The sequence below is a fragment of the Myotis myotis genome, unplaced genomic scaffold (assembly GCF_014108235.1).
Source record: "Myotis myotis isolate mMyoMyo1 unplaced genomic scaffold, mMyoMyo1.p scaffold_m19_p_2, whole genome shotgun sequence".
Taxonomy (NCBI): domain Eukaryota; kingdom Metazoa; phylum Chordata; class Mammalia; order Chiroptera; family Vespertilionidae; genus Myotis; species Myotis myotis.
The window spans coordinates 160,038,205-160,060,240 of NW_023416324.1; the positions used below are offsets into that span (position 1 = coordinate 160,038,205).

At 54.8% G+C, this 22,036-nt stretch overlaps 1 protein-coding gene across 4 annotated transcripts in view; it reads right to left on the minus strand.

The window, feature by feature from the left end:
* Positions 1–22,036, minus strand: part of ADCY5 (adenylate cyclase 5) — a 152,045-nt gene that overhangs the window by 9,457 nt on the left and 120,552 nt on the right. For all 4 annotated transcript variants that reach the window (XM_036351105.1, XM_036351106.1, XM_036351104.1 and 1 more), the window contains 8 exons: positions 21,465–21,609; positions 20,173–20,270; positions 16,281–16,368; positions 8,354–8,470; positions 7,814–7,978; positions 4,869–5,044; positions 2,958–2,987; positions 1,804–1,936 (listed from right to left, as the gene is read on the minus strand). In XM_036351105.1, coding sequence (XP_036206998.1) covers positions 1,804–1,936; positions 2,958–2,987; positions 4,869–5,044; positions 7,814–7,978; positions 8,354–8,470; positions 16,281–16,368; positions 20,173–20,270; positions 21,465–21,609 — 952 coding nt within the window. The remainder of the gene's footprint in view (positions 1–1,803; positions 1,937–2,957; positions 2,988–4,868; positions 5,045–7,813; positions 7,979–8,353; positions 8,471–16,280; positions 16,369–20,172; positions 20,271–21,464; positions 21,610–22,036) is intronic.

The window sequence follows — 22,036 nt, forward strand, 5'->3', positions numbered from 1 at the left end:
CATTAGGAAAAAAAATTAAAAGAACTGGGACCCCTGGCAAAATTCAAATGGGCTTTGTGGGTGGGATGAAGCTGCTCCAGTGTTGATTTCCTGACTGGGAGGTTGGGTGGGGTGATGATGGAGTGTCTTTGCTTTTTGAAGGTGGACATCAAAAAATTTGGGGGTGATGGGGCATCATGTCAGAAGGGTGGGGGTGGGGCAATTGAGCAAATGCAGAAAAAATGGTTAGGGAATCTGATGAAGAGACTGTGGAGTTCTCTATGCTGTTCTTGTAAGTTTTCTGTAGGTTTTAAATTATTTTTTAAAACTTACTCCCCCCCAAAAGATAAAAAAGGTGGGGGGAGCATAGCTGTGGGGCCGGAGGAGGTCAGGGAGAATAAGTGGAATCAACCTGTGTCTGCTTGTGTCTCTCCTGTGTGGAGGGAAACATTAATGACACGTGTCTCTGGGGCTGCAGACACGCTGAGGGGTGATTGAGAACAGCCTGGTCCCCAAACCTCCCCAGACGCTCAGCACCACTGCAGGGCTGGGCTGCAGTCCAGGGCTGAGGGAATGGGGACTGGGCATGAGGGCGGGCCTCAGACCAGGGGCCCATGGAGGCCCCCGGCCCCTCTCTGCAGAACAGAAGAGCCACTGCAGCCTTATCCCTGAGGTCCCCCTCCCCATCCAGGGCTTCTGAGGGCCATTCCCATGCAAAACTTGTTCCCCCAACTTCAGGGTGTCCTCACTGGAGACCTCAGTGGAAACCTCACCCAGACCTCACGCAAAACACCCAGCAGCAGGGCAACCAGGTACTCCATCTTCCCTCAGCACCCAGTGAAATTCCAGGGCTCCTGCCCCGGCCGGAAGACTTCAATCTCGATGTTAATGAGGACGGAGGAGGCCTAACCAGTTGCAGATGAGCTGGAGAAGTGGTCGGGACATAGGAGCCAGGCCAGGGGAGACAAAGAGACGGAGCTATGCCATGTCCCGCAAGAGCTGGGCCGGAATAACAGGGCAGAGGCCACCTGCACACACCAGGCTTGTGCACTGTGAGTGCCCTTGGGCGCCCTCTCCTGGACCTTTGCAGGCGGTCGGCCAGGTAACCAGAGCCGCTGCCTGCACCTAGAGCGCCCTGTGAGTGGCCCAGCAGCGCCCCCTCCCGCAGGTGGGTCCCTCAGGGTGCAGGGCACGAAGCCTGGAGGCAGGACACTGGTGGACTTCAGCACCACTTGGGCACCCAGCACCCAGTGCTGCCCCTTTCTGAGACACCTTTCACCAGGGCCAGGGCACAGCCACTTGGCCGAGCTTCCGGTGGATGGTCTTTGATGCCCCTTCCATTCATCCCCCCTGGAGAATCTTCAGGCTCAGTTCTGGTCACATTAAGCCCTCTTCCTTCTGCACCCAGCCAGGCTCCTGCACTAAGGCCTCCGGGACACAGGGCTGTGTGCCCCTACTCTCCTCCTGCCACTCTTCCCACCCACCCTCCTTGCTGCTCCCACCACAGCTTGTTCTGTCGACACAACTCTAAATGCTCACAGTATTTGTGACAAGAGCAAATCTCCTGGGCCCATCCAAGCCCAGCACTGGCCAGAGTGGGTTTGGCTGGAATAAGTTCTAGGGTTTTGCCTCCTGGCCCCAGAGAGCAGGGAGCAGACCAGCGGGGACGTGGGGTGCTGGTCTGTTGGGACAAGGCCTGAGCAGGACACCTGGTCAGTGCAGCACCAAGACCCAGCCGAGCCCCGGTGATGGGCTGCTCACTCACAAAGTGCCGTGAGGCCTGAGTGCCTCCCCCACCCCAGTTCTAGCCCCAGGGCCACCCACCTGCAGTTTCCAGAGGAAGTCAAGGCGGGCGGTGGACTCCACCTGCTGGGCGTGCAGGTACAGGGCCAGCACGAAGACTGAGATGATGATGGGCGTCACCACCTTCAGCGCCACCTTGGTCGAGTGCTCAGGGCTGCAGGCAGGAGGTAGAAGCCCTGGCACCTCATGCAGGCTCCGGGGCCCCTCAGGCCTTTCGTCTTCCTCCCACTGTGTGGCCTCCCTTTCCTCACCTCCTGCTCAAATGTGGCCTGAGGTGTGCCTCTGCCAGCCTTCCAGATGGAAGCCCATCCCAGCCCCCCACGCCTGCAGCTCAGCGACCATGGCTCCTCTCCCGGCTCCTGACCCCCTGGGGACCTTCCCCCTGGCCACGTCCGAGGACGAAGGCGGCCCTTGGGTAAGGGTACGTGCACATCTCAGGTCTCTTAGTGGACAAGACAGGGGCCGTGGGCACAGTAACAAGGGAGCAAGGCAGGCCACACGGACCATCTCTGGGCAGCCTTGGGCAAGTTTCTTAACCTCCCTGAACCTTAGTCTCCTAATCTGTAAGGTGGAGTAACAATGCCCACATTTCAAACTTGTGATAAAAATTAAAAATGTTATATACAAATCCTTTGTACCTAACAGTAGCAACTCCAAAAGTGCTAATTACTATCTAATTATATTTCTGTTAACATTAAAAAGAACACTCTTAATAAAAGCAGCTATCCCAAACCCTGCTCCCTGTGCCAGCAAAGAGCTCAAATCTCAAATGCAGCTCGATGCAGGGCCTAACCCCACACCGGGGGGCGGAGGGGGCACTGGTTCCTGTCCTTCTAGGCCTGTGGGTGGACACATGCCCCTGGGGAAGAGCCTGAGGCTGAACGCTTCAAGGTGAAGCCTGTGGAATGGCCTGTAGGACCCGAGGCCCCGGCCCGAGTCTACAGATCACCTTGGGGTGGTGGGATCATAAAAAGGGGGGGCATCTACCCAATGGGGCCCCCTTGATAGGAGGGAGGGGAGGGCCCACCTGCCACAAAGCCCCCTCCCACCTGGGCCCCTCTGCCTTCTCTGCTGGCCCCGCTGCTCTGTGCGAAGGGAGGGAGAGGCCCTCTCTGAGAACTCAGAGAGAGAGAGAGAGAGAGAGAGAGAGAGAGAGAGAGAGAACATCAACTCACCACTGGGAGGTCCCGTTGTTGTTGAAGTCTCTGTGAACAGAAGTGGGGAGGGCAGCTCAGTGCCTGCTGTATCCCCCACCCTGCTGTGTCCCCACCTTGAACTGCCCCCCACCCTGCTGTATCCCTCCACTCTGCTGTTCCCCCACCCTGCCCTGCCCCCCACCCTGCTGTCCCCCCACCTTGCTGTGTCCACCCACCCTGCTGTGCCCCCACCCTGCTCTGACCCCCAAATCCAATACTGCTACTCCCACTGCTAGTGCTCCTTCGCCCCCACCCCAGCACCCCTCCTGATCCAGGGAAGCTCTCAGGATGGGAGGGTTGCAGAAAGCCCAGTACCACCTAGCATCTGGGCGCCATGACCACACACTACCCAGCCTTTACCTGGGACCCTGGGGACCCAGGCGTATCCACCTCTCCCAGCCCAGCCCTTTGCACCATCCAGGATGTTCGCCACTGTCCACATGGGGCTACTGAGCTTAAAGGAGTACTGAGTGCCAGTGTGTGGCTACTGCATGGGGCCTTGCTAATACAGCTACTAGGAAATTCTGAATTACATCTGTAGTTTGAATTATTCATCTATTGGACAGTGATGGCCTAGAGCCAAGTCAGGGTCTCCCAGCCCAGAAATGACCTCCATTCTCTGCTGCTACTTCAGCAGGAGAGGAGAGAAGAGGGGAGGGGAGGGGAGGGAGAGAAGGAGAGGGGAGGGGAGGAAGGGGAGGCTAGGAGAGGGGAGGAGAGGGAGGAGCCGCTAAGAAAGAAGAGGCAAAGATCCCACTCCCACCTGACCCAGGGGTAGAAAGGCCCAGACCACTGTCCTCTCCTCCTCTCAGGGCTGCAGCCGGCCCTGCTCCCAACGCTGCAGGGTCTCCCCGCCATCTGCCCACAGCCCCACGCAGCCACCAGAAGCTCTTCCTTGAATCTGACTTAGGTCCTTCGTTACACCTTCGTCCTCCAGGTGATACCCTCTTCACAAGCAGTGCCGGTACCTCACTGCTAGCTGGGTGCCCACAGCACGGCAGGCCGAGGGCGTCCTTGGGGATTAAGGGCCTCCCCTGGCTCAGAGAGCACAGCCTGCCGCATTTCCTCAGGGGACGGGCCTGCCACTCACATTCTTCGTGCTTCCTGAGTGCGCATTGGGCGGGGGGATGTGTCCTGCATATCATACTACACTTTACACACATTTTATGACTGTGGGCATTATTATTCCCACTTTACTGGGAGAAATAATGAGGCTCACGTGTATCTGAGGCTGAGACTGAAACTCAACTTGACCCAAAGCTAGAGAGAGATCTTGCCCCTCAGTAATCGGACATCTGCCGCTCTGTGGCCAGGCTGACGGCCAGCTAGAGAGCCTGGGGCCCTGCGTCCCACACCCCCCGTCCCCCGGACCGTGGGACTTCACCACTCGCCATCACAAGCAGGAGCCTCTGAGCCGGGCACAAACCACCCAACGTCCCTGGCAGCACGGCCTACTTGGTGGGGATGGAAAGTGGTCATGAATGTCCAAGGGCCTGCCGCCAGGTGGGACAGGACGCAGGGTCCATGAACACAGAGGCCCTTCCTCTGCTCCCAAAGACCTTGCTAGCCAGCCCTGTGACCTCGACCCCTGGGCACAGGGTGCACAGGAAGCTGGAGTGAAAACAGCTCCTCCGAAGCTGCCCTGGAAATGTCAGGGACAATTATCTGAGGCCCAAGGGCAGGGCTGAGTAGGAAACTGGAGGGAACCGTGGGGCCAGCCACCCCGAGGCCACTGTGCTTCTGGGAAAGGGAGAAACGGAGAGAAACTAGGTGGTCAGAGCCACAGGACCCCCCCCCCCCCCCGCCCCCAGCCCAGGGCCCAGACTCCTGCTCTTCCCACCTTTCTGCAATGCCCAGACCCAGTGGGGGCCTGAGGAGGGTGCCACCTACATGGCATTGGCGGTGACCAGAAGGTCGGCATTGTCAAAGAGCGTCACACCGGGCACCTCGACGACGAGCACGTATATGAGCTCGATGGCCAGCATAAGCACCAGCTTCCCAATGCAGCTGATTTGCAGGAACACGGAGCAGGCCAGCAGGCTAAGCAGCACGCTGTAGGTGAAGTACTAGGGAGAGAGAGCAGCAGGCCTCAGCGGCCGGCCCGCCCCTCAGGCCCCGCCCCCGCCGGGCCCCGTCCCCCAGCGTCCATCCAGCCTGAGCCCGCCTCAGGGAAGCCGCGCCTGGGGATATTTCTGCTGATGCAAACCTGTGGTGTGACGTGAAGGGCCCTGATGAGGAACCAGGAGATGGGGCTCCCTCCAGGCTGGGTTTGACCAGCACTGTCAGCAGCGCCCATGGTTAGAGCACAGCTCCAGGCTCAGGCCGACTTGAGTTACATCCTGATTCACGATGCACTGTTTGTGTGACTTGGACCATGTACTCAATCTCTCTAAACCTGTTTCCCTGTTTGCAAAATCCCCTATCTCATGGGCACACGGTGACGATGACCCGAGATGAGGTGATTTGGGGCAGTGCCCTGCACCCCCAATAACTGTGGGGATCACAGGTCCCAAACTCCCGATTTGCAGCTTTAAATCCAAAGCTCTAAAAACTGAACATGTTTTCCTAACTGATGTGGTGGCAACCTGACCCACCTGATGTGCCGTTAACTCTCATCTTTATCCTGCTTCCTGCGACTATTCATACACTTTGCTGCAGAAATATTAGCATGTTTCACTATCAGCTGCTACTCACACTGCACTGGGGGTGTGAGGAAACCTCTTAAAATCTGAAGAGTTCGGAAGTCCAAAATATACCCGCCCTGGCAGGCTTCAGACCAGGGGCGGTGGCCCTGTACGATTTACTCTGGGGGAGTGTCTTCTGGCTTCCGAGCCTCAGTTTCTCAGACAACCGAGGGGCTGACTCAGGTAGACGCAGAGGCCCCTTCTGCTCTGCCGTCCGCAGTGCTAATCCCAGACATGCCAGCATCTATTATTTTGTTCTTGCTTTCAAATTTAGCATCATTATTTCTGAGTCAGACATTGGGACTCGCTATTCACTGCCTCTGCCTTGGCTGGAGGCCAAAAGGCGGTGGCTGGCAGTGAGGTTGCCCCCAGGTTGGACTTCCTGACTCCTCAGGCCTTCAGGAACCCCGAGAGGGACTGCAGAGGACCCCTGTGATCGAAAGGGGAGGGACCAGCCTCAAGTCACCACCAGGAACAGGGGCAGAGGAAGGAGTAGGGAGGCAGACCCAGTTAATTCAGCCCAAGGATAATAAGCCCGTCCTTGAGGGATGGGGAGGGGCCACCAAGAGCAGCCTGGACTGCCACTGGGACCCAGAGTCCAGACAACCAGGAGGCGAAGGCTTAATGCTGGGCTGCCCAAGGGCCTTAGGGTTTGTGACTCAGAACAGCCATGTGGGGTGGGTCAGCCCTGGAGCATGTAGCCAGCAGGGATAAGCAGGCTGAAGCTGGTGGCACTGGTGAGGACCGAAGACTGACAGCTGGACCACCCATCTCCAGAAAACGGGGAGCTACAACAGGCTCTGCCCTGCCCTGTCCCCCACTCCTCCGCGTCTTCCCTGGAGGACACCAAGGGACAAGTGCGAGACCAGAAACAGCTTCTCAGCAAATAGCCCTCAGGCAGCAGCTCCGTGGGCTCTTGTCCAGATGTGAGAAGGAACAGAGGCAGGAGAGGAGGGCGGTGGCTGCGAGGCCTAGGCCTGCCCCCCCAGGTGCCTGAGGAGCGTGGCCGCCCAGGGAGAGGGAGCCCTTGGCCTGAGCCCCGGGACAGGAGGAGGGGAAGCCCTGGTCTAGGGAGCATCGTGGAGTCCGGCTCCTCACTGAGTTTCCCTTGCCCTGTCTGTGCCGCAGGGCAGGCCAGGCTCCCTTCCAGGGACGGGAGAGAGGCCACTGTGGCCGCCCAGGGGTCCGCACTGCAGTTCTGGGCCTTGTGAGCCATGGGCCCCTTGGGACTTGAATGAATGCTTGGACCCTCTCCCCAGGAAAAGGCAAAACTGTCATCATCTTACAGGCTTCATATGAAATGGGAACTGAGGTGTGGGAATCACCCAGTACATGGAGGCGATGCCCTGCGTTGGAAACCTGGCCTGCTGCTCCCTTGCAAACTGCTCCCCAAGAAAACGCAGTGAGGTGACTGGAGCAGCTCACGGACCACAGGCATTTAACACACGTCATTGTTAAACCCAATAAGCTACAGGTACACCATTTCTTCTCGGGGTGACGGAAATGTTCTAAAATCAGATCATGATGATGGCTGCACAAGCGTGTGACTATGCTAATAGCTACTGAACTGTACACTTTGCAGGGGTGACTTCCCTGTGCCCCTGCTCTCTGACCCACAGCAGGGGCTTGGCCGGGTTCTCCAGAGGCAGCCTTGGGTCCTGCCCAAGCCGAGGGTCCAGAAACAGCTCCACCCCCGGGCTCAGAGCACGAACTCGGGAGCCAGATGAGCTGGGTAGGAGCCTGGCTCTGCCTCTTACGACCTGCGTGACCTTGAGGAACTTATGTAAGCTGCCTGTGCCTCGGTTCATTTGCATAGAGGAGGTAATAACCGCATCTGTGTCACAGGGCTGCTGTGAAGATGACAAGAGTAAGTGTCTGTAACGCACTCAGCACAGTGCCTCGCGGTGGTGAGTACTGTGTGAGCAGGGCTGGGCTATTGCTGGTGTTACTGTTGCGTTGAGGAGGCTGGCCTCCTTCACTGTGTCTGGCACGCGGAGTGAGAGAGATCGAGGGAATGAGGTCACTGAAAGGGCAGTGACCTTGAAGCCCCTGACTGTCCCTCAGAGCAGCTCTTGGCAGAGATGGCGGGGCGGGGGGGGAGGCGGGGGGACAGGAGGCTCTCCATCTGCACCCGCCCCTCCAGCCCGGTACCTCGGGGAAGTTGCAGTTGGGCCAGGGGCTGTTGCAGAAGCCCTGCTCATCCCCCAGGCTGTAGTTGAAGGCGGACTCCACCACATGGCACGCGTTGACCTGGCTGGTGCTGACGTTGTGTTCATCTGCCAGGCAGCCGAACAGGTCCTGGGAGTTGCACATGAACTGGGGGCGGGGAGGAGAGTCAGCGGTGAGCCAGGCCAGGGCGGCCCATCCCCACAGGGCAGTGGGCTCCTGTTCACTCTCCGTCTTGGGTGCAGTCTGATCCCGACCCGGGACAGGAGAGGAGCCTGGAAGAGGCTGAGGACCTGGCAGTGCCTGCGCCCAGGGCGGGGCTCCCATACATTCCCTGGGGACTTCCAGAGACCGGGAGCGGCTTTAGGAGTTAACCTGATCCCAGGCCTGAGGTGGGACCCAAAGAAGACTTCCCGGGAGGGAGAACTCCAGGGTCTGGGGGAAACTCTCCTTCCAGCCCATGCTCAAGGGGGGCAGGGCTCCCCCGGTTTCACCCAATGGGGCCGGAGAGGTGGAACCACCCACCATGTTGACAAAAGCCGACAGGAACACCAGGGTGATGGTGAACACCCCGACCAGGGTGCTGTTCATCTTAGACCGCACGATCTTCCTGGAGAGGGTCTGCAGGGGGCCTGGGAAGAGCTGGGGGGGGGGGCGGGGGGAGGAGAGAGAAACCCACACAGAACAGAATTCAGTGGGCACGCCACAAACTGCCATAGAGCCAGATCTCCTGTCACCTTTGTCTCTGGCCAGCTGACGCAGGCCTGAGACGCACTCCGGTGTGTGAGCCTCCTGCCTGGCACCGCTGCTTCCGGGCCCACAGTCCAGGTTGTGCAGCTGGCCAGGGCGGGTCTACCGGGACCTTACAGGTGAGAGAAGCAGGATGGAAGGAAGAAGGAAAGATGCTATCTCGACTCCAACAGGGAAGCAGAGGGAAAAGCACTGGTACCCACTGTGAATTCTGGGAGTTACAAACAGGGAGGGACAGTAGGTGGCGGCTGAGGAGTCACAGAGGGTCAGAAGGCTCCTCAGAAGAAAGAGATGAGGTCCGGCGTGTGGAGGAAGGGGGAGAGCTGGTGAGAAGGGGCAGAGCAGCCTGTGAGCAGGAGGGTGGGCCACGGACCAGTGAGTTCAGGGAGCCTTTTTCAGCAGGACGCTCATGGATCTGCCATTTCCCTCGCCCAACCCTCCCCGTATTCCCTTCAACTAGACAAACTGTACGTGCACTAAGAGACCCACAGTGGTTTTGGTAATTATAGGATTGGGTCCCAGCAAGTCTGACACAGTTGGCCTTGTCCACCATGTCCTCCGCATCTCCCAACCAGCCTAGACTAAGAAGAAGCCGGCAGACCCGGGGGAATGGAAACTGCCCAAGAGCCCATCAGTTTGATGAAGGGATCAACAAATGTGATACAGCCACACAAAGGAATATTGTTTGGCCATAAAAAGAAATAAAGGGCTGTTACATGATGGTATGGCATGGATGAACCTTCAAAATATGATGCTAAGTAAATAAGACCAATTTCAAAAGGCCACATGCCGTATGATTACATTTATACAAAACTAGAGGCCTGGTGCATGACATTTGTGCACTTGGGGGTGGGGGGGTAGGGGAGAGTCCCTCAGCCCGGCCTGCGCCCATTCACAGTCCAGGAGCCCTCAGGGGAGATGTCTGACTGACCGGGAGACCTTGGGGGGGATGTCTGCCTGCGGGGAGTGGGCTTAAGCTACAGTTGGACATCCTTAGCACTGCCATGGAGGCGGGAGAGACTCCTGCCACCGCAGCTGCGCTCGCCAGCCATCAACCCGGCTTGTGGCTGAGCGGCGCTCCCCCTGTGGGAGTGCACTGACCACCAGGGGGCAGCTCTTGTGTTGAGCATTTGCCCCCTGGTGGTCAGTGCGCATCATAGCGTTGTTCCTCCATTCGGTCGATTTGCATATTAGCCGTTTATTATATAGGATGTCCAGGACAGGCCAATTCACAGAGACAGAAAGTAGATTAGAGGTGGCTGTGGCCGTGGAAAGCAGGGGACGTGCAGTGACTGCTGACAGGTGTGGGGTTTCTTTGGGGGGTGATGACAATGTTCTGGCATTTAGATAGTGATGATAGTTGCACAACTTAATGAATATACCAGAAACTACTAAATTACAATTCCAGCCACCTTTATAAAGTGGATTTTATGGTATGTGAATTATATTTCAATAAAGCATTTAATAAAAATCCTGCTCAGCCTCTTACTAGCTGTCTGGTTCTGGGGAAGTGGGGAAGGACTGAGCCTCAGTTTCCTCGTCAGTAAGTAGGGAATATCTTCAAGGTGGCTAAGAAGACGCAAGGAAATGATGCATTGGAAAGTGCCGTGTAAGCTGTTAAATTCAATAGAAAATTTAGTTAATATTTGCATTCTAAAGAGGTATGTTGCCAGTAAAAATGAAGGTCCTTGTTTCCTATTAAAGGAATTTGGGGTTTCACAGCTGGGGGAAGCAGTTTGGCACTGGCATCAGCATCTCACTCTGAAATGATGTGACAGATGGTTTCTAATCTTTGCCTGATTCAAATTTTGCCATTCCATCCCACCCCCACCCATGTTGCTTAAATTGTTTTAGTTCTGATCACCCTATCCATCAACTGAAGGGTTTCCTTCATTATTCTGCAATCACCAAGGATCAGAGCAGGATATGCCCATGGGCTGCCTAGTCAAGGGGGACCAGGAGCCCCACAGGGGCCACCCAGAGGCTAGGAGAAGAACTGCAGGCTTAAAAAGAAAACCAATCCAGAATATCATTCTAACATCTAATGAATGATTGAGTCTTAGTGCACTGGCTTGCTACAGGCCAACATCCTTGTCACCCTTTCAAAAGATCCACTCTTGACTTTAAAAACCTCAACCAGAACCCAGGAATTGCTGCTTTTTGAAATCTGCAAAAGATGTGCCATCCTGCCCTGGTTTATAGAGTACCTCATCTCCTGTAATTGAAAAGTTCATCAACATGTTGAGCCTAATTTCCACCTTTACTAATAACTACAGTGTGGATGACAAAACTTCACACGGCTCAGAGTCCCCTTGCAGGGCTGCAGGCAGACCCAAGAGGGCATTTTTACGGCAGGACATTGTGTCTGTGCAAACTAGCTGCTCAAAGCTTGCTCCCAATCAGAGCTCAGAAAAAGGATCAATGAAACAAATTCCAAACCAGTACATTCCCAGTCTAATGAACTCAAATCAATGTAATATAAATACAGGAGCGGGGACATAATTAATAAGTCCTGCTGGGTGAGGGACAGTTTTGATCCTGGCCACTCTGAAAGTCTCCAGGCAAATTGATAACTTCCCTGGCGCCTGGTTCCCATCGATTTTCAGTGTCGCTCTGCTTTCCCTCTGAGAACATTTTCCCTTTACCAGATCTCAGTGGTCATCGCATTCCCACGGTTTCTCAGTCTCGGCTTCACTGAGAAAGGTCCCCCGGTTCCGTCAGACATGGGATTTAAATCCCAGCTGTACCGCCTCCAAGCTCCAGGAACTGGGAAAGCAGCCTTATTAACCTCTCTGAACCTATTTTCTTCACCGGCCAAGTCGATGCAATAAAAACCACCTAGAGCAGCGATTCTCAACCTGTGGGTCACCAACCTGTGGGTCGCGACCCCTTTGGGGGTCAAACGACCCTTTCACAGGGGTCGCCTAAGACCATCGGAAAACACATATATCATTACATATTGTTTTTGTGATTAATCACTATGCTTTAATTATGTTCAATTTGTGACAATGAAAATACATCCTGCATATCAGATATTTACATTACGATTCATAGCAGTAGCAAAATTACAGTTATGAAGTAGCAACAAAAATAATTTTATGGTTGGGGGTCATCACAACATGAATAACTGTATTAAAGGGTCGCGGCATTAGGAAGGTTGAGGACCACTGACCTAGAGGCTCAGGAAGCACAGCTCAAGTGGCACAGCTGGGATCTGGACCTAGACTTCCTGACTCAAATATCGGTGAACATGTGTCTGCCAACATCCTCTCCCTAACAGACAGAAGGTGGCCCTGAGCATAGTGGTGGGGAGGTGAGTGTGGGAATCCTAAGGACAGAAGATACTTAAGAGGGGAGGGGTAGAGTCGTAAGACCCTGTGTTAGACACTGTGGGCGGCAGTCAGGTGGAGGGTGGTGAGGACAGCCAGCCAGGTGAGACTTAGCCTCCTTCAGGCTGTGGGGAGAGAAGAGGCTTGTGGAGACTGTACAGAGCGGACAGAGCCTAAAAGCTCAGACATCCAAGTCCCAGGGGTCGGTAGGATGCAAACTAAGAAGGAACCAGCGGCCTGGAGGATGAGGGAGATAGACACACATGCATGCACGTGTGCACACATACACACATGTGCAGAGAAGTATGTGGCTGAGTACTCCTCCTGGCCTCTCTGTACCCAAGTCCCAAACTGCAGGGCAGGAGTCTGGCCTTCAGGAAAGGATGTGCTAATGAGCCTCAGTGAAGGCAGGGACCCAGATCCACCTGTGGGGAAAGGAGGGAGCCACCCTCTCCTACCCATTTGGGTGGTGGCTAAAGTGGCGGCACTGTCAGGGGCAGGCCTGGGCTACTTCACAGAAGATGGGATGGAAGCCACAGGGAGAGGGATGGGACAGTCAGAGCTGGCCAAGGAGGAAAGGGTGGGGACGGGGGTGGGGGGGGGGGGGGGGCGGAGACTGCGTTCAGGAGATGTGAGCTCGATCACCGACCTGGAAGTGACCAAGCAGAGGCTGGCCCATGCCTCGCTGGGTTATGATAGAGGGAGTCCAGCCTCAGGGGGGTGTCAGGGCTGCCTCACTACTCAAGCCCCTTCCGATCTGAAATTCTCTGAGGCTGTGGACCATGTGTGATGGCGGGAGGGATTTAGGATGGCCCTCTAAGAGGAGCAGCAGCGGGCCCAGGGTGGCACGGATGCCAAGGGAAGAGGAGAGTGCCGTGTGCAGGTTCAGACAAGGCAGCATCACCAGAAGGAAGTGTTCAGTGGTGATCCTCAGGGCAAGGCACCCCAGAGACAGTGGGCTCAGGGGGGCAGCCGATGTGCTCTGGAAATGAGACCAGGACTTCAGGACAAGATGAAGACCAAGGCATCAAATGAGCCTCCGAGAGCCAGCTGGGGCTGTGTGTGAACTGGGCCATGCTGGTCAGGAAGAGATAAGACAAACCCAGTGGCAAGGCGACCACAGCCCTCAGCGAGTAGGAAGGGAAATCGCCCAGCAGGAAGGAGCGGGAATGGCTCCCTGGCGGAGCCCGGACGACCACCAATTCAGCCGCCACTTTCTTCACACTCTTCTCTTCAAAAGGGTTACAATATGGACGAATTGGGAAAGTAAGCCCACATTGTCTGGGGGAAATGGGAACGTCAATAAAATGGAGGAAGAAGCACGTCTGACGGAACTGCTTGGTTTTGTCTCTGCGGCGCCTGTACCGGGCGGGGTACGGGAGGAGCTGCTGCATCTCAGGGAAAAGCCACCAGCCGAGGCTGAGAACCCGTGGGATGCGATGACCACTGAGCTCTGGTAACGGGCAAATGTGCTCAGAGGGAAAGCAGAGCGACACTGAAAATTCTAGTCCATCAGCTTCGCCGCAAACACCTGCAAAGGTGATCGAATCAGCGCTGTCAGTCCGCCTGCAGGCAGGTGCGACTGTGCTAGTGCCAGGCCCACATCCTGCATCAGGAGGGAGGGCCAGGCTGCCCGTGTGCACCCCAACAGGGAGAACTGCCCCTTTATGTCTCACTTCTGGGGGGCAGACAGCCAACGGGCAACGTGAAAGCGGAGAGGAAAATAACGAAACAAAAGAGGGGTCTGTTCCACCTACGACTTCTCAGGTTGGGGTCTACTTCCCAGAAACAAACGCTGAGAGGACAGCTTGTCGAGAGCTGGGAGGGAAGCATGGGACCCAGGGTTGGTGTCAGAGTGAGTTCCGCTCCTGGCCCAGCTCAGCAGGTTCCAGACTTGACAGGCCAGAGGATTTTTTCCTAAACAGTGTTTACAGAAGCTCTATTTGCAAGATGGAAGAGTGGTCACCCTGGTTGGAGGGCGGGGCTGGTGGGGGACCACCTGGGGGTGAGGAGGTGGGCATTCCACCAGCCATCCTCCCCTCGAGGAAACTGGGTCTCCTCAGAAGCATCAGAAAGACCACAGGGCTGGATGCAGGATCGGAGAACAAGCTGAGTGTGGCAGTGATTACAGACTAGGTAGAGTCAATAAAACAGAGGAGGCAGGAATGCTCCCCATGAATAACCGTGAACAGGGGTGAAAAGAATTCACTAGACCAAAGCACTAACTCAAAATGGCCAGTGCAGGCGGGGGAGAAGGAGGGCTGGGAAGTAGGGGTGGTGCGGATACGAACGGGCTCCCCTCTTTTCCTCCTCCCCTAACTCCTCTTCCTCCCGCACCATCAGAGGCACATGCAGATGGGGAACACAGATCCAGTGAAATCCGTGTAGCCCAGATCTACCCAAGCAGCTAGGAGGAAAGAGGGAAATCTCTTGTGGTCTAAGTACTGTAGCCCACAGGTAGCTTTGGTCTGGCTTCCATAGACTACACACGTGCCTCAAACAATGACTTTGCCTCAGCTGATAAAGAGATCCTTTTGGGGTTCAGAACAAATGTTTAAGAGGCCCTTTTAGCTATCATGTACTTTTTTTAAAAGATTGTTTTGACTCTTTTTATTGTGGTAAAATATAAATGACATAAAATATGCCATGTTAGTCATCTTAAGTGCACGATTCAGTGGCATTAATTACATGCACCATGTTGGGCAATCACCACTGCCATCTCTTTCCAAAACCCCTTCATCACCCCAAACAGAAACTGTACCACTGGCCAGTAACTCCCCACCCCCCTCCTTCCGACCCCTGGTGTCCTGTAATCTACTTCCTGTCTCGATGAATTTGCCTGTTCTAGATATTTCATATAAGTGGAATCATGCAATATATGTTCTTTTGTGTCTGGCTTCTCTCACTTAGCATGATGTCCACAAGGTTCAGCCATGTTGTAGCATGTGTCAGCACATCACTGCTTTCTATGGGCAGGTAATGTTCCATTGTACACATATACCACTCGGCTTACCTGTCCACCGGCTGATGGACACGGGGCTGCCTCCACCTTTTGCCTCCTGTGAGTATGTGGGGTGCTCTTACAGCCGTGAGATGAAGAAAGTGGGGCTCCCACTGGGGAACTAGCAGGCTGGGGGTGGGGAAGGCTTGACAATGAAAGAGAGGACCCAAGGCAGGAGGTGGCTGAACGTAGAGCCTTGAGGGAGAACCAGTGGAGGGACAGGGAACCAGGATGAGCCTGTGATGCAGCGAAGCCACCGGCTTCCAACATGGCTCCACGTGCCAAGTGACCCAGCCCGCCTGCGCCTCCCTGGGCATCCACTTCAGGGGCACCTCCCTGGGCACCTGCTCAGGGGCACTTGCTCAGGGAGGGCTGCACCACGCCAGATCATTCCCAAGGCCTTCCGGTTCTGACAGTCAGTCCACCAAGACCTTGCTATCAGGTGATGAAACAGTTAACACCCTCATGAAAGACCCTTTCCGGAAGGACATGTGCCCACTGAGGAGTGTGCAGGGTGATGGCAGGGCCTGGCCCACCCCACCCCAGCCCAGGGGCGTGGCTCTGAGCGAGTGTCAGGAGGAGCAGAGAAGTAGCCCAGGCAGAAGCTGGAGGGGCTGTTCCCTGCCTGGGCACAGAGGGCTCTCTGGGACCGACTGGCCCCTCCACCCAGGGAATTCTGAGTCCACTGGAAGGAAAAGAAGAGCCAGACTTGGTGGGTAAGGCAAACAGGAACCTGTACTTGCTACAATGGACCCGAACGGCCTGTGGCCAGGTCCCTCCCAGGACACAGCTGGCTGGTGGGCACAGCACGCCCCAGAGAAGGCGTGAGAGGGAAACACAGGACAGGGCCTCGTGCCCACGTTACCCGCTGTGTGGCCCTGACTGAACCACTCACCACTCTGCGCCTCCTTCTCGTCTATACAATGAGCAGCTCCAAAGCCATCATCTCCTTGGTCCCCTCCAGGGCCCATTCCAGAGCCCACGGGGACACTGAGGAGGGTGGCGAGAGGTCCCTTCCACACCCATCCTTTCAGCAAATATCTGACCACTGCTTCATGCCAGGCACTGTGCTAGGTGCCCTTCCTCCACCCGCCAGACACCGAGGGACAGACAAGAGAGGGGGCGACACCATCTTCTTGTTGCAAAGACCTATGAAGGCTGATTGCACAGTCAATACAAACGAGACTCCACGGACCGACCACCCCCTCAGTCCAGCCTGCGGCCTGGGCCAGCCGAAAGCTGTGACCCCGCACCACACGCCCCGATCCGGAGTGGGGCCATTAGGCTGCTGGGAGGGCCCGTCAGTGGGCGGGGACGGAAGGGAAGATGGAGGCAAGGAAGGGGGTGCGGCTCAGGTGCCAGCCAGACTCACCTTCACGCAGGAGTAGATCACGGACACAAATACCACCAAGGTCAGCAGCACAAAACAGGTCAGGTAGAAGCTCAGCATGAACACGGAGCTGAAGGAGAGAGGAGATGACGGGATGGAAGTGCAGTCACGTCCAGGAGGCGGGCAACAGCTTCTCGCGGGCTGACCCGCAAGCCGGCTGCAGGGCCCTCCTCACAGTTCTGGGGCTGGGGCTCTGAGCGCCCCTGGGAAGGAAGCAGAAGTGGCTCCATTTCCCCTGCTCCCACCACCCAGGCTTCCCTAGCCTGACTCGCTCAGAAGGGCTCACGCAGCCTTGCGAACCCATCCAGGACTCTCCTCCGTGACCGTCTGGCTCCTGCCCTTCCCACCCTCCCACGCCTTCTTGTGGAGCAGCAGCCACAGGGCGCCGAGTGGAGAAGTGGGAGAAACCTGCTCAGCACTTCGCCTAATTCTTAGCTATCCACGCACTCCCTTCATTTACCTTAAGTACCACACACTCCCTTCATTTACCTTGGAAGGACTCATCTTAAAAATCACTTGGGCCCTGGCTGGTTTGGCTCAGTGGATAGAGCGTCAGCCTATGACCTGAAGGGTTCCGGGTTCGAGTCCAGCCAGGGTCTCGATCCCCAGTGGGAGGCATGCAGGAGGCAGCCGATCAATGATTCTCTCTCACCATTGATGTTTCTATCTCTCTCACCCTCTCCCTTCCTCTCTGAAGTCAATAAAAATATACTTTTTAAAAAAATCACTTGGTTATTCCCTCCCTCCAAGCAGCCACCCATGGCTCGCTTGATAATTATGAAGGCTGAAACTGATTTGATAAACAGCCATCTTTATAGAAATGCATTGGTCAAGCTGCTAAACCAGTCACTCTGAGAAACAGCAGTCATGTCCCTTCGAAGGACAGAGCCCCTAAACCCTGACCCCTCCCACTGCCAAGGCCCCCAAGGCCTGCTCCATTTGTGCTCTCCGATTCCCAACCAGTTCAACAAAAACTGAGGCAGAGCACAGGTGACCCTAACGTCCACCGCAGACCAGAATCCTCGGACGAAAGAGCTGCAAGCGACTTTGCATCTGGAACCTTCCACTGGCGCTCCTGGGGCAGGGGCTGGTCCAGGAGAGGCACACCCCACCCCGTCACAGGAGGGAGGCCACTGAAATCCCTTCTCTCTCAGGGAGGGCAGTGGCCCGGGGATGCCAGGCGTGTTGGCAGGTTGAAGGCAAGTGATGGGCTTGGGGAGGCAGGGGAGGCCTCTAGGGAGGCGTTCAAGTGAGGTCTCTGTTCCAGGCTCCTCCGGAAGCCAGCACTTAGCTGCTCTAAACAGCCTGAACAGGGGAGAGAACTCTCTTCCGAGAGAAAGAAAGACTTTTAAAGTAGCTGTTAGCTTCTACAGAGAGAGGACGCTAGAGAATGACCTCCCTCGATGCCTTAGCAACCTGGTGCTGTGGCCTGAGGAGGGAACCAAGCAGCTGGAGGCAGGCAGGGTGTTGGGATAACACCACCCCCCCCTCCCCCCGGCCCTGCATCTACCCGCCCAAGCCGAGCTGCAGGATTGTGCAGCCAAATGAAGGCGGCTTTTATTTGCAATGGGACAGAAAGTCTAGGGTGCTTATTTACACCTGTAGCTCCCTTCAATTCAGAAAAAATGGGGTCCTATGCCCAGAGAACCCATAGCCCCAGCAGCTCTGCACACCTCCGTGCCGGGCCTCCAGGAGCAGCTGCTGCCAGGGTCTGGTTCTCGGCTGCGGAATCCTGACAGAGTCACAGCCGGTAAAAGGTGAGAGCCAGCTCTTCAACAGAAAGTGCCATTAGAAATAAAAGGCGTTGAGTAGTGAGACACGTGGACATCACATACCTCCTGACAGGAGGCACTGAGGGCATCACTGCTGTGGGCTCTTGTCAAAAAGCATAACCTCAATGTGATCGTGAGACAACATCAGGCAAACCCAAACGGAGAAACAGTCTACACGTTCACTGGCCAGTGCTCATCAAAAGGGCCACGGCCGTGAAGGACACGAAAAGGCTGAGACAGTCTCACAGATTCTGGGGGACTAAGCAGATACAGCGGACTGCAGTGTGGGGTCCTGGACTGGCTTTTGGGCCACAAAAAGGCTACTCGCGGGCACCCTGATGAAATTAGAATATGGTCTGTAGATTAGTTAAGAGTATCATTGTAGTGTTCAGTTCCTGGGTTGGACTATTCTACTTAGGTTATGTAAGTTGTCAGCATTAGGTAAATTGGATAAAAGATGTAAAGAAATGCTCTGTAGTATTTTTGTAACTTTTCCGAGTCTACAATTATTTCAAAACGAAGAATAGAAGGCGTTCAGGTGAGGGGACTCTTCTAAATTAATTTAAGTTGGACTTCGGAGACATAACCAAAGGCAACCAGTGGGTCCAGAGTAGATCCTGGCTGTGAATAAACTAACCGTAGAAGGCATTTTAGAAATCTGAACCTGAACATGGTATTAGATGTTCATGGTAGAGAAATGGGGTTAACTTTGTTTGGTGTATAAGGCAATGTGGTTAAGAAGGAAAATGCCCTTAAAATAGGTGTATATTGAGGTTTTCAGGGGCAAAATGTCCTTGTGCTTAAAATTTACTTTAAAAAACAAAACAAAAAAAGCAGAAAAGCTCTAGCAGGTGTGGCACAGTTGGCTGAGCATTGTCTCATGCATGGGAAGGTCGCCAATTTGATTCCTAGTCAGAGCGCCTACCCAGGTTGCAGGCTCGATTCCTGGTTGGGTGTGTGCGGGAAGCAGCTGATCAATGTTTCCCTCTCTCTCTCTCTCCCCCCCCCGCTCCCTCCAAACCCTCTCACTCTTTCTCTCTCCTTCCCTCCTCCTCCTTTCCTCACTCTCTAAATAAGCAATTAAAACATATATATTTTAAAAATAAAAAGTAACAGAAAAAATGTAAAATATTAACAATTATTATGTCTAGGGCAGTGGTTCTCAACCTTCCTAATGCCGCGACCCTTTAATACAGTTCTTCATGTTGTGGTGACCCCCAACCATAAAATTATTTCCATTGCTACTTCATAACTGTAATTTTGCTACTGTTATGAATCGTAATGTAAATATCTGATATGCAGGATGTATTTTTCATTGTTACAAATTGAACATAATTAAAGCATAGTGATTAATCACAAAAACAATATGTAATGATATATGTGTTTTCCGATGGTCTTAGGCGACCCCTGTGAAAGGGTCGTTTGACCCCCAAAGGGGTCGCGACCCACAGGTTGAGAACCGCTGGTCTAGGGGATGGGTAATAATTATATTAATTACTTTACCTTTCTGCATGTTTGAAACATTGCATAATAAAAAGTTTAAAATGTGGAGCAGTTTATTTTCTTGCCTAGGCACAACCCTGCTGTGAATGACTAACACATCATTTCTAAAATCCCACTGCCACTCAGAGTGGTCCCCTAGGAAGCCATGGGCCTCTTAGTGACACAGCCAGTCCTCAGAGAGTTCAGGAGCATGTCTCTGAGAAAGCTTTCAGAACCTAAAGTCCATTCTTCAAATTATCCAGCGTAGGAAATACCCTTTATCTTTGAAAGATGTGTTGCTTTTTTTTTGCAAAAACCAAAGGCCACGCTGAAAGGAGCCTGGCCAATCTGGGTGATTCAGTGGGCACCGTGGTGTGGAGACCCCATACGGCGGGGCAGTGCCCAGGGAGAGGTTTCCGCCCTCAAATGAGCACGTGGCCTCCCAGTGACAGAGGAGTCAGGCTCCCGGCTTCCCGGTCCATCAAGGACATGTTTGCAAACTTCTCTCCCTGTTGAGAAGTTCAGCCCAGATTCCCGCCTCTGCTCCACTACATGACCTCCCCTCAAACGCCTGGAGACCCTGTAGCCGGAGGAGGAACCCAAGGAGGATGGGTACTCACTGGGGCACGATGGTGATCTGGACAAAGCAGATGAAGAGGAAGACGAGCGAGGCACACGCCACGTAGGCACCGAATCGGTCGTCCACCTGCTTGGAGTACTGAGAGGACACAGCAGAGTGAGGGCCAGAGGCACCAGCCCTGTCCGCTCCAGCCCCGCTCCATCCCCGACACACCAGGCTGCCCAATTGGAAGGCCCGAGGACCAGTGCGAGCCCAAGCTCTTGGGAAACCAGCCCAAATCACCATAAGGTGATGCTTGTGGGGAGAGGAGTTGAACTGTGTCAAACCAGAAACTTTCCACAGGTCAGATCACCGTGGGAGTAATTCATAATGATCACGGCTAAAGTTACCGAGCATCGTCTACATGCTAGGACACGCATCATCGCGCACCCGGCAAGCACACTAGGAAGTAGGCACAGGACCGCTGCTGTTTCAGAGAGGAGTAAGATGGGGCTCAGAGAGGTCACAGGACTTGTCCAAAATCACACAGCTCATCGCCGGGGTCCTGACCCCCAGCCCCAGCTCCCCCCACACCACCCAGCCGCTTGAGCAGAGGCTGGGCTGGCACCAAGTCCCCAGAGAAGGTGATCCATGTCCGTCCATAGTAGACAAAGTACGTTCCCTCCTCTCCCTCTCTCTCCTACTTAGGGTTGCTTTACTCAATGACGACAGGAGCTCCCATGAGCTCATTTTAACCGAGCATCAGGAAGACGCGGTGACATGGAGCAAAGACCCTGAGCCCGGGACTGGTTCTGGCCCTGTCACCACTTCACTGGGTGACCCAGGGCACACCTACTAGCGCACCTACGTGAGCTTCAGCTCCCTCGGCCATGATTCAAGGAGACTGACTGCCCCTTCCAGTTTCAATACCTTGAGGTTCAGTGTGGCTCGGTGGTCCATTGGCAATGATAATGATAACAACACGACAAAACTAAAACAAACAGCAATTAACATTTATTGAACACATACGATGCGGCAGATACTGTTGTATGTGTTTTAAATATACGGACTTGGGTAATCCTCAGTATGACCCTTTGAGGTAAGTATGCTAAATATCTCCATTTCCCGGCTAAGGAAATGAGGCCCAGGAGGTTAAGGTTTATTCCTGCCAAACAAGGAGGTCTTCCTAACATCTGTAGCTCCTGGGTAGTGCAGCATCAGCGCTGGGGAAGCGGAGGGGATGAGAAGGGCTTTTCCAACAGTGATGGAGACCGAGGGAGCCAGCCATTGCCTTGTTTCCCTCCCGCTGGCTCTGGTTCTGCGTGGAGCCTGCTTCCCACTCAAGCTGCCTACCTTCTTCTCTAAGTCAGGCTCCCTGAAGGTCAAGAGGAACTTGCGAACATGTTCAGACCGCAGCCTGTCAATGCTCCTGGCGTCAATGGCACGGCCCAGAAACTCGTCCACTTCATCCTCGGGGTTTGCACTTTCCTGGGCGTTCCTGGGGAGCAAGAGGGGCAGACACCAGGCAGGCTGACCACCAGGGGGCGCTGCTAACCAGTGGCTCTGGCTGTGCTCAGGGATCCAGGAGAGAAACCCAGATCAGCCCTAATAAGATGTGGGGAAGATGAGACTGAGGCCAGGACCCCCTCCTGACACCTGCACACATGGGTAGAAAACTGTCTAAGTCTCAGATCCGCTGGCTTTTCTGACTCTATTGATGTATTAGTACGTTATCATAAGGCTAGAGGCCCAGTGCACAAAATTCATGCACAGGTGGGGTCCCTAGGCCTGGCCGGTGATCAGGGGCAATTAAGTTCTCTGCCTCCGCACCTCCCCACCTCCTCCTTCCCTCACTGCCCGCACGCTGCCATCCACCCCCCGTTTCCCGTCCCAGCCTGGGACCCGGCCCCATTCAGGTGATTGAG